General features: G+C 33.4%; 1 protein-coding gene across 3 annotated transcripts in view; it reads right to left on the bottom strand.

The window, feature by feature from the left end:
• Positions 1 to 12,665, bottom strand: part of Gpo1 (glycerophosphate oxidase 1) — a 156,058-nt gene that overhangs the window by 23,963 nt on the left and 119,430 nt on the right. For 2 of the 3 annotated variants that reach the window (XM_072543152.1, XM_072543153.1), the window contains exon 12: positions 9,743 to 9,844. In XM_072543152.1, the coding sequence (XP_072399253.1) occupies positions 9,743 to 9,844 (102 nt within the window). Of the gene's footprint in view, positions 1 to 9,742; positions 9,845 to 9,890; positions 9,990 to 12,665 lie in introns of all 3 variants that reach the window. The other variant, XM_072543155.1, reaches the window with a different exon arrangement.

Here is a 12,665-nt window from a genome sequence, read left to right as displayed (position 1 = left end):
AATTCGTGAATGTTCTGTATTATTGCTTAGAATTAATTTTAAGTAGAAATGAATTTGAGTGTAAAGCAAAGAATTAAAATACTCATGATGATTGGGTATTAAGACAAATCGCGAACTCAGATGGAAGTGTGTAATTTATTTAATGATAAATATCCAGAAATACCCATCACGCAGTCAACAGTAAGTAAGATTGAAAAGAAATTTCGAGAAACTAATACGGTTGAAAATGCACGCAAATCAGGTCGTCCCTCTGTAAATTATGTTACAATACTTAGATGTTCTACTTGTTTTTGAAGCAGACGCGCACACTTCTGTTCGTAAGGTTAGTAGTGATCTCGATGTTTGCAAAACTACGGTACACAAAGTACGTAAAAGTAAGTAAAGTAAGTAAAATACACAGTTGTACAGGAATTAAACGAGGATAATCCAGATAAAAGAATACAATTTTGCGAAATAATGATGGATAACAGCCACCGAAACCCTCTCTTGGTTCAACATATTATTTTTTCTGATGAGGCTACATTCAAATTAAATGACGAGGCTACTATTTCGAAGGTAATTTAAACGGGCCAGCATACTTCAGTTTTTAAGTGGGTATCTCGTACCTACTTTAGTTAATTTATTCCCCAGTACAATTAATCTTGGAGGTTTTGATAAAAGTTTCTGGTTTCAGCAGGATGGTGGGCCTCCGCATTATGCTTTAGATGTTCGAAGGTACCTAAACAAAATTTTTCCGAACAGGTGGATTGGAAGACGTGGACATATTGAATGGCCAGCGAGGTCGCCAGATCTCAATCCTTTGGATTATTTTATGTGGAGTCATTTAAAGAATGTTGTTTATAAAACGAAACCTGCAAATATTGGAGACTTAAGAACAAGAATTCGTAAAGAAATAAACAATATTTCTCAAGAAAGCATAAACAAGATTCTACAAGAATTTGTACAACGTTTGGGTTACTGTCAAATACAACAAGAGCTACAATTCGAACATTTAAGAATAAGTCATGTATTAATTACTGGATTACTTTCAAGTTATTTATTATAATTTATTAATATTATAAATCAATAAAAATTAATTTTCCAAGCGCATATCTTTCAAATTATATCCGTTAGACCCTAAGTATTATTCTTTTTTGGAATCAGCTCATTTTTATCGATCTAAAAATGTCCTAAAATACAGGGTGCTAAAAAAAGAGCCGATCACGTCATCACTGTAATGTGTATCACCTTGTATAATGAAATTTTATTGTAAAATGTAGAACATTAAATTTAAAAATCGACGTGTTTTAGATTTTTTTAAAAAGGAGTTTCATTTAGAAAATATCGAATTTATTCCATACTTTACGGACACACTGTATATATATATATATATATATATATGTATATATATATATATATATATATATGTATATATATATATATATATATATATATATATATATATATATATATATATATATATATATACCTATTCGTGTCTTAATAGATTGAAGGCAACATCTACAAGTGTAGCAACTGGTCAAGCAGCCTTCCAAGTCAAGCAAATATACAATATATATTACTTAAAGCCAGCGTTCTAATATAAACTTCAAATTTTAAGGGATAGTAAGCATAGAGTTTGGTGTTATGCTTTAGAGACTAGTGTTTCTACAAGCCGATGGTTATGGTGTATTAGTTTATACAGCTATCAATAGAAATTAAAAAAAATCAGTGTGGTCTTCACAGCCATGCAGTAAAAATAAATTAATGGGCTACTAAAATTCGATGTCACATTAAGGGACGGGTATATGAACATTTCCTTTAAAACTCTAAGGTTACGTTAAAGTCCACAGAACATAAGTAAGGTAGGTAAGTCTAGATAATATGTCTTTCTTAAATTTGTAGATAAATATGCCTTTTAAAAAAAAGGCTGGTAATAAGCTAAGCAATCAAAATAAGAACTAAAACATGATATACCAAAACATTACTGAAAATCAAATTAAAAAAAAAGTTAAACAAGTAAAAAAGAGAATTTAGGATAAGATTATGTTGTAAGAAAATTAACAAAATTCTATGTCTGGTTTTCCCGCTTTATACTTAGAAAAAAGTAGTTTTTTAGAGTTTTTCCGAAAACGAAAACATGAAGTTTGCTCAAAATTTGTCAAAATACTTCTAGTTGTCACATATGCAATTTGTAGTTTGTCTTTTGGGGGTGCAGATCAACCTTAAATGTTTATTGTATCCGGAAAAAATATTATAATAAATGATCCCTACACTGGTGGGGAGAATTGTAACGCATGGGAAGATGTTGTATATTTTGTATTTCACCATAGTCATCATTGATTTATTTCCCCCCATTTAATCATGTCTTTTACAGTTTATTAAACCTGGAGAAGAGTAAAATATTTAGGCGGCCTAACCCGCATTGTTCCAGAAAATTTTTCTAGAGTTTAATTGTTTCTGTGCTATAATAGCTTTGTAAAGTGCATGCCACTCATCTGCGATTTATTTAATCTTGTATAAATGTTGGGCTGCATTTTTGCAAGTACACTTACTTCGATCTGTGCATAGGTTCCTCCAGTTTCTTATCTTCAGGATGTTGATGCCTCTTCCATCTCTCTTTAGGTCTTTCCCTAATTAGTTGTTATTTTAATTAATTTTGAAAATACCTTGGACAGACAAAGTAACAAATAGTGAAGTTCTTCGAAGAATGAACAAAGAACGGGAGCTGTTAATCACCATCAAGAGAAGAAAGTTGGAATATTTTGGTCATGTGATGAGAGGGAAAAAGTACCGATTGCTCCAGTTAATTATCCAAGATTCAGGGCAAACGAAGCGTGGGGAGACGACGTATATCTTGGCTACGCAATTTAAGAGACTGGTTCAAGTGCACATCTAACCAATTATTTAGAGCAACAGCTTCAAAGATACGAATAGCAATGATGATTGCCAAACTCCGTAGCGGAGAGGGCACTTAAAGAAGAAGACGAATTAGTTTTGCCGGTAGATATTGATTTTACATTTCATTAAATAATATATTTCTTCCAATACAGTCAAAAGCTTGTCAGAAGTCTACGAAGAGTGTGTGCAGTTCTATGTCGTTTTCGTGGCATTTGTCGATTGTTTCTGTAGTTATGTGGATCGCATCTGTAGTAGATCTGCCTTTTGTGCAGGTTTTTCATTGATAATAGTCCCCAATTTTTCCTCTTTAAATTAGGTTTTTGTCTGCTAAGGGGTTGTTAGAATTTTGTATCTTGTATTCAGTAGAGATATTCCGCAATAGTTATTACAGTCTGTTACTTCTCCTTTCGTAAGTTATTAGTGTAGGGGAGTAATTTTTCTGTAGAATGAACCGTTCTCTTAGAAATAACGCTTGAAGCGACCGGTGATTTTCAATGTCAGGTATGCGCGCGAAATCAATTTTAAATAAAATTTATATCAACTCCACTGTAAAAATTTGGTATCATCGGTAGGATGCAATGTGCAGAAATCCCACTGAAGTTGTAGGCGCTCCTTCTAATAAATCTGGTTTCCAATTTTTTCTCGAAAATATAAATGTTAGTGGAATGTAATGTCCAATTGGGTTTGTACATTAAACAACTGTGACATGTATACCAGTAACAGCAAATATTTTTGGTGGATTCAGCACTGTAGACACTCCATTTTCCTCCACATTGTAGATTCGTTCCAGGGGAAAATTATATTTGTCGATATTTTCTTGATATGCTTTGAACAGTTTTGCTATTTTTGGTTTGTTGGATGCCATTGCTCTAGCTATCGATGTATTTTCAGGTTTCCTAAATGAAATATCAGGATGTCTATTCCTAAAGCCTTTAAGCCAGTCCCATCCAGCACGTTTCGCTTCCTTGTTGAACCTGTGTTCGAAATTATTCAGTTTACTCAAATCATCACAGGTTAATAATCGCGCTTCTAATAATTTCAAATGTTTCACTAGTTCCCCTAACGTATTTGCTGATCATGATCACTGTAACAACATAGCTTGATTTAGAACTATAATCATATTATTATACAAATTATTCATATGGCATATGTCATTTTATATGGAATAGATCGTTTTTACATAACCCCATTTTTTTTGACTGACTAATCAACAAACGATACAGATCTCTGTTAAAACACAAGTTAAAGCTGTCAGTAGTACTACCATTTACCGTTCTGAGGTGGAATGCAACTCCAGATTTGCGCGGTTCATTCAAAACCAGTAATGTGCCGTTATATCCAAGTATGATGTTTTAGGCCAGCCTCCCCTAATTCGGTCTTCTTTCCAGTCCTAGATGCTTGTTAATAATTTTGGTTCTCCGTTTTTAATCAGCTCGTTGAAAATTTCATCTGGGCCACGTGTTTTTTCTGTTTAATTTTTTTTAATGATATGAAAATTTTCATGATAATTATGTTGGTATCCTTACTTAATTATCTCTCATGTCTTCTGTTGAGCATTCCTCCTTTTCATGGCTTTTTTTGCATCTATATAGTTCTGTGAAGTGTGTTTGCATTAATCTTTTGTCACTTATAACAACTGGTCTGCATTTTCTTTGTTGAGCTTTTAGCTCTTTAAATAGATTAGCGCTGTGTTTACTGTTCTCTTCTAATTTCTTTAACAACTCTTCCATTCATCATCTCTTTTGGTTTTTACAACATTGGTCTGTTACTTCCTTTTTTCTTTAGATTCATTTCGACGATATCCATTTATTTCTTGCTTGGTTTTTCTGTTTGATTTTCGTTTCACATTCTGTATCGAACCATTCTTACCTTCGTTTTATTTCCTTCTGTCCTAGCAGCTCCTTAGCTGAATGAAAAATGGATTATTTTATATTTTTCGATATTTCATTTGTGTTAATTGTTGGATTTTCTGTTAGATTTATCTCATATCGCTCTCTTACTTCCCGTAATCTTAATTTCTCGTCATTCTACATCGTCGGACGTTCAAACTCAGCTATCCACCTCGTAAACTACAATTAAAATAGACAGAATGCAAACTATTACGAGATTTTTTAAAGACCACTGTGAGTCAATAAACAAAATGCAATTGACAAACAATTAATCCGAATGATCCTAAATTTAATGTTCGTACACGAAAAACCATCTTAAATTCTTTTATGCCATCGTTTTACAATCAAACTTTTGAAATAACGAAATTCATATAACGTACAAATGATAGTTTTACCAGCGATAGTGCTCATAATAAAAAAAATCGGGATGTGGCACTTCGGACCGAGGGGTGGGGGGAAGCATAATTTCTTATCGTCTACGCACGGAGCGACAGTTTTTAATTTAATGAATTCAATTTGATTCGATTCGATTAGTTTATTTATTTATTTTATTTTAATTTAATTGATTCTTATTTTAGTTTATTAAGAAACACGCAAGGTACTGTGTTTGCTACTCTACGTAGTGTGTGGTCGCGAGATATGTCGTTACATTCCGTTTCTTTTGTTTTTATTTTTTTCACAGCTCTGCGCGATCCATTGCATCGATCAACGCATTCCGTCCGTTGCTTGCGATAAGAAAGCTATGCTTCCAAAAACACTTTTTTGACTGCAGATTTATTAGGATAAGCTACACTAAAAGATACGCGGAATATCGAAAATAAATAGCCGCTCTTATGTTTGATAATGCAGCAATTATTAAAGCAGCTGTGCATATTGGTAGCTAGCACTTTTGGGGCCGTTTTACTCATGCTGTTAATTTAGTTATCCAATCAGGACTAAAAGAAATAAAGGAAGTAGTAGACAAAATAAAAACTCTGCAGTCTGCATACATATGCGTTCCATTAAAGCGCATTATATCAGATGGAACTTAACATACATGATTCGTCGCATTTTAAAAATGAAAAAAAAAATCCTAAATGCTGCAATTGTTGAATCGGTTATTTAGTTGACACAATGAATAGTTAGATTATAGCAGAGAAATCTACAAAGGAACTTAAAATATTTAATGCAGTCACTGCTGCCACAAGTTCTAAACAAAACCTTAGTACTTTCACTATAATATTTTATTATAAATAAATCAATACAAAGTGTAAACGCGGCTTGAACGGCTGACCAACTGTACGCAGCTAAAAGTTATGTTAACATTATCGACTGTTAAGATGTAAACTATAAACACGGTAAAACATTCCAGTCTAGTTTGAGCCATTACGATAGAGTAGAGAGACAAAAGGACCGTATTGCTGTCATTGCTCTTCAGAAGTGTGAAATATAAAGGGCTCGTATTTTTGAATTACTAAAACCATGAAATATTAAGCGTGTTTTGTGTATTGTACTGTTAAATTGTTTTTGGATACGGGAGGAGTCAGCGACCGTAAAATATTCGGCCGACCATCCGTGGCTCGTGCGCCAGAGGTTATTAACGCTGTTAAGTAAAAATTAACAAAAAATCCTCCCCAAAAACAAAAAATTATTGCTCAGGAAATGGATATTGCACCTAAAACCATGAGTTTCATTATCAAACAAGACTTGGGACTTGGGGTTGTAATCGATAAACAAGACAACGCCTTATCGTTGCATTAAAACAAAATAGAAAAAAAAAATCAAGACGCCTGTTGTACGGTAAAGCAGTTACAAAGAAATCCTCTTTACAGATAAAAAAATTTAGTATAGAGAAAACTTTCAATAAGCAAAACGATATAGTTTATGCACGGTTATCCAAGGCAGTCCGCTAACTGGTGCCAAAGATCAAAAGAGGATTTTTCCTCCTCCGTGATGGTTTGGTAGGGAGTTAAATCAGCTAGAGCAATTATCAGTTTTAACAAATGCAGTGGAGTTTCTAAACCACACATGTTCCAAAATAGACCATCTATATCCTAATAGGACTCTGCACCAGCGTATAAGGCGAAAACAACTCAACAGTGGCTTGAAAATCATATATCCGAATTTATTAGTAGTGAACATTGGCCGTCAGCCACTCCAGACCTTAATCTACTTGACTACTAATTGCGGTTATTTTTAGAAAGCATGATCTGTACAAAACGTCACCATAACCAAGGGTCATTGAAACAGGCTCTGGTAGACGTTGTGGACAATGTGCCTATGGATATCGTCCATGTCGATGAATGTGTGCCCATAGTGCCCAAAAATAGTGCCCATTTGGAATAATGTTTTTGTAGTTTGTAGTTTCGTTATACTAGTAATAAATTGTGCAAAAAATTTTCAAATCAACTCAATAGTTTAAATTTTTTTATTTAAATATCCTGTATCAATATTTATGGAAAGACATATATAATCCTTACCGAAACTGACAAAAAACTTGCAAGACGAAAACAATGCATGGAGACGAAAACACCAAAACTACGATGATAGCAAGTGGTGAGGAGGGACCCATCATCACACACACAGAAGTAGAGTCAACTAACAAAACCAAACCAGATACAGGGAGAAATTCTTAAACTACTCGACACAGATCAAATAAAATTGTTGACCGTCCTTTTCAACAAAATCTACACAAGTGGACAAATACCGATCACAAAATAATCAGTCTGATGAGCTACGCTCTTTTCTTAGCATTATATAAACAGAAGTAAGTATACCAAAAATCTAAGATTGCTACTTGCTTATTCAAGGATATTTAAAGAGAATCAAAAGGAAAAGACAGTTAAGATTTGATTTGAATTTGGTTTCGAAAATTATTCTACGATTTTAAAGAGAATCAATTCATAGACTACGATGACTAAACCATGTAGAGAGAATGAATAAGACGGAACCTGGTAGGAGCTATAGGTCCAGAGCAAGATTTAAAACCAAGTAGAGGAACGTGAGGAATACGAAACAATAAAACTAAAGCAATTAATAAGAAGGAATAGAGATTGATTCTGGAAAAAGTTAGATTTAACAATGGGTTCTGGATAATAAATAATAAATGGTTCCTAAACATAAACTTAGTATTATTAAAAGTCATGCTATTGGTTTGGGATATTTGTTCTTTGGAAATAAACCTGTAAAAATTTGAACGAAAACCTATAAATATTAATTAGAATCAAAGTAAATGAAATTATTATGTTCTGATAACAGATTTTTCAAATATTCCTTAAGACTATAATCGTAGAAGAAACAACCTCAAATAAGTTTATATATATATATATATATATATATATATATATATATATATATATATATATATATATATATATATATATATATAATAACGGGATTATTACGGCTGTCGCCGTTTCTCCGCCCCCAATTTCCAACTTTTTCTGTCATATGCAGTTGCTTCTTCTAAGTCTCTTGCGGCCATTGCTTCATCAATATCGTTGCGCCAACTTCTCCGTGGTCGTCCTCTCTTTCTTCTTTCAGGGGGGATCCATTTCAGTACTCTTCTAGACCATCTGTACTCTGGCATTCTTTTAACATGTCCGAACCAGATTAATTGTTTTCTTTCTATGTCATCATTGATATTTCTCTCCAATTTCATTTCGTTCCTAATTTGTTCGTTATTAACTCTCTCCAGTTTCGATCTACCGCAGCTTCGTCTCAGATAATCCATTTCTGTCGTCATAAGTTTGTTTTTATTAGCTTTGGTGACTTCCCATACTTCCGAACCGTAAAGTGTAATACTTTGGACTATACTACCGTAAATGTGTTTTTTGGTTTCTCGTCGAATTGTTTTTTTGCCAGAGAAGAGAGTTTAAGGCACGGGTCGCTGCTCTGCCCTTGTTTATTCTTTCCCTGATTTCATCTGCGCTATTTCCCTTCTTGTTGAAAATACCCCCCAAATATTTGCAGGATTGCACGCCTTTGATTTTGTCGTCTTCCAAGACTAGGTCACATATTTCATCTGTTCCCACTGAGAGATATTCACATTTTGTTATATTCATGTTTAGACCTGCCACCTCATATTCTTCTTGCAGTTTTCTTACCATATAGCTAAGATCGTAGCTGTCTTCGGCAATTACTACCTGGTCATCCGCAAAGAAAAGTGTATATAGCTTGTTTTCTTCCACCGTTATGCCCATGTTTCTACATTTTTTTACCCATTTCACTAAGGACCTGTCTAAATGGATTTTAAATAAGGTGGGTGACAGACAGCAGCCTTGTCTTAGTCCCTTTGTTGTTTGAAAAGGAGAGGTGATTTCTTTCCCATTTTAATTCTTGCAAAGTTTTGTTCGTAATATTTTTGAGTGGCGTTAATAAGAATTGGGTTTATTTTCAAGTTACCCATTTCTATCCATAGTTGGGAGATCGGTACACTGTCATATGCTTTTTCCAAATCTATTAAAGCTATATGGGTTTCTCTATTTCTTTGCACTCGTTTTTCCATTGCAATTTTTAATGTGAAAATATCAAATAAGTTTTTACAAGTGGATAATACTTTTAGAAGCACCGGTTAAAGTTGTCCCATATTCGAAAGCACGACGAGATGCAATTTACCTGAAAATGTAGAAAATGTTTATATATTTTTCCGTCTGGCAACAGCTCGTTTTTAAACAATCTGTTGAACATTTTTGATATTATGTCAATAACATTTATTTATAATTTCATCGAATTTATGACAGCAATTGATTTGATATTATTTTATTGAGTTGCAAGACCAATTTTATATGTTATTAGTTTAATTGGAAACGTTCATTATACTCCACGGATTTTAGAAGACGTCATAAATTTGGTAGTCTATTAAAAAAGGAAATTAAAAAGCGAAACTCAAAATATCACTGCCCACACCATTAACCAAAACATCTCAACACACACATGCATGCAATCTTAAATTCTACAAACTGTTGCAACACTACACAAGATCAAGTTCAAACCTGTAAGTATTCGTCAAGTTCGACTTGTCCGTTCATGTTTGTATCAATTTCTTTAAGAATATCGTGTAGTTCTTCGCCGGATACTTCTTTCTCGCCAGTTTGCTGTAACAATATAATAGTTATGTAAAATGTCTTTGAAAAAACTTACGTGTAAATAGTCTGCCATATCCAGTTGACCGTTAAACATAAGATTGATCTCAGATAAAAGAACGTGGATCTCGTCATCTGTTAGTTTCATTCCTAAAGACTGCAAAAGTTTGAGGATATAATATAATATCAATTTTTATTTTTAACTTTAGTGTGACGTCACGCTGTCAGTTCGTTTTTGAGGTTAGGTTAAGATCTTGATTATAAGAAAATCGAGTTGCTTATGCAATCAATTTCTACGACAATTCACTTAAAACCGTTTCAGAAGTGAATAATAGTAGATAAATGAAAGCTATCTCATAGAAGATTTTGCAATTTCTAAATTCTTAATTTCTTTATTTTACTTAAAAAATATGTAATGATTTCTGGAAGTAATATTGTAATAAGATTCATGTAATAAGATATAATTTGGATATTGAATTTAGCTACTTTATAATCAAGATATGGACTTAACCCAAAAAAAAGATGGCGTGACGTCAGAACAAATGCAGCATACTGTTTATTAGTATATGAAGGATGACGGATAAGAACGATCAGAGTTAAATTTGGTTCCGGAAAATAAAACAACAATTACTAATTAGATAAATGCTTGAAATCTCCAAAAATTTTAAATAAAGAGCTGGACTCCCACCTATTTTACGCGTTAAATATCGATTGGTGGATCGTCCCTCACGCACACTTTTTAGTATACACAGAGTGTGTGAGAGCCCTATACACTTGGGAATGCACTCCCTATAGTTAACCTTTAACTACGGGCTACGGTGTACTCAGTACACCAGTCGCACTAAATTGGCCGCTATTTCTGATAAGCACTGGTTGCGCACGTGTCCCTCTACCTAACCTATCTCTGATGTGTCAGCTATTATAAACCTCAACAGTTGTAAAATTGATTGCTGCAGAGATAGACTGACGGTTGGAAAAATTCAGGAGAAGTTTACCAGAGGTGTATGTAGTACACCAAGCACCTAGTTATGTAAGTAAATTTTGTGAGATTTATATTACGTTTATCTACTAAAAAATAGCATTATTAATGTATAGCGACTTATATGTAACAAAAGCTAGACATTTTGCAACGTTTTGAATAAAAGAATTTGTAATTTGTTATTAAAATTTTAACTTTCATTTTATTATAATAAAACTAGTTTTATGATAATACATTTGATCAAATATTTTATTTTAGCATTTTCTCATAACTTAATATACCGTTATCTATTTGGATATTTGTGAGTACCTATTATTGGACTATTTAACAACCTTCTAGTTGTTTTTGTGGTCTTGTTTTTTCATGTTCTTTCTTCCATAGCAATACGGTCATGTCTCTTTGAAATATTAATTAGAAATAAATAATAAAAATTACAAACGTTACCTCTATATATTTCTCGTAACGTTTATAAATCGAGAGGTACTACAAAATATTTACTTTGCAGGGATCGTATACCAGTAAGAAATCCCCAAAAACTCTCAGAAGATGAACTTAGAGCTATGGCTCAAGCTATATTTGAGGAAGAATCTGATGAAGATGTTGGTGGAGACCCAGATACTTCAGACGACGAGCTAATAGAAAAAACGGAGCACGACACTGAATCAGAAGTTGATCTGAATGACGAAAATCAATATACGATTGACTCGGACACAAACAGTAACATTGAAAACAGTTCAGATCTTGATGAAGACAATGATTATTTTATAGCAAAAGACAGAAAAACTAAATGGTATAAGAAATCTCTTCTTAGCAAATTTACTAAAACTCCTTCAAAAAATATTGTCAAGATATTTCCTGGGCCAACAGTTTGTGCGAGAGATGTTACTACGGAACTAAGTGCTTTTGAAAAACTCTTTACAAATTAAATCATAGAAAATATAGTTGAATGTACAAATTTGCAGGTTGCAAAAATGTGATTAAATTATGAACGGCCAAGACGGGCTAAAGATACGACTAAACAGGAAATCATGGCATTATTAGGATTATTATTTCTTGCAGGGACTAAAAAACAAAATCATACACACTTCCTCGAATTGTGGACAAAAGATGGTACCGGCTCAGAAATCTTTCGAGTCTGTATGAGCGCAGATCGATTTTTATTTTTGCTTGCTGCTCTTAGGTTTGACAACAAAGATACTCGAAAGGACCGAAAATCAATTGACAAACTTGCTGCCATTCGCTTTACTCTTGATACGTTTATGAAAAACTGTAGCAGCAACTATTCCTTGGGAGAAGAAATGACTATCGATGAAATGTTGATACCTTTTAGAGGTAGATGCAACTTTGTGCAATACATTCCAAGTAAACCTGCAAAGTATGGCTTAAAAGTGTTTGTGTTATGTGACGCGCAGACCTTTTATGTCACCAATTTTGAGGTGTATTGTGGTCAACAACCGGAAGGGCCCTACAAAAAATCTAACACACCAACGGATATTATCCATCGCCTGCTTCAACCTTGGAAAGGTAAAAACCGTAATTTAACATGCGACAATTGGTATACGAGTTATCCGTTGGCAATTGACCTTTTAAAGGAAAAGATAACGATGGTTGGCACACTTAAACGAAATAAAAGGGAACTACCTCCAGAGTTTTTACCAAGAAAAAACACACCAATTGGATCATTCACTTTTGGTTTTCAAAAAGAAGTTACCATTGTATCCTACACACAAAAAAAAAAAAATAAAGCTGTCATTCTCCTATCTACCATGCACAGTAATTCTACAGTAGATCCCGAAACAGGAAAACCAATGATAATTTTGGACTATAATTCACATAAAGGAGGCGTAGACACTG

Source organism: Diabrotica undecimpunctata, chromosome 9 (genome assembly GCF_040954645.1).
Source record: "Diabrotica undecimpunctata isolate CICGRU chromosome 9, icDiaUnde3, whole genome shotgun sequence".
Taxonomy (NCBI): domain Eukaryota; kingdom Metazoa; phylum Arthropoda; class Insecta; order Coleoptera; family Chrysomelidae; genus Diabrotica; species Diabrotica undecimpunctata.
The sequence above is the reverse complement of the archived record's forward strand: the minus strand, read 5'-3'. Positions and strand labels throughout refer to the sequence as shown.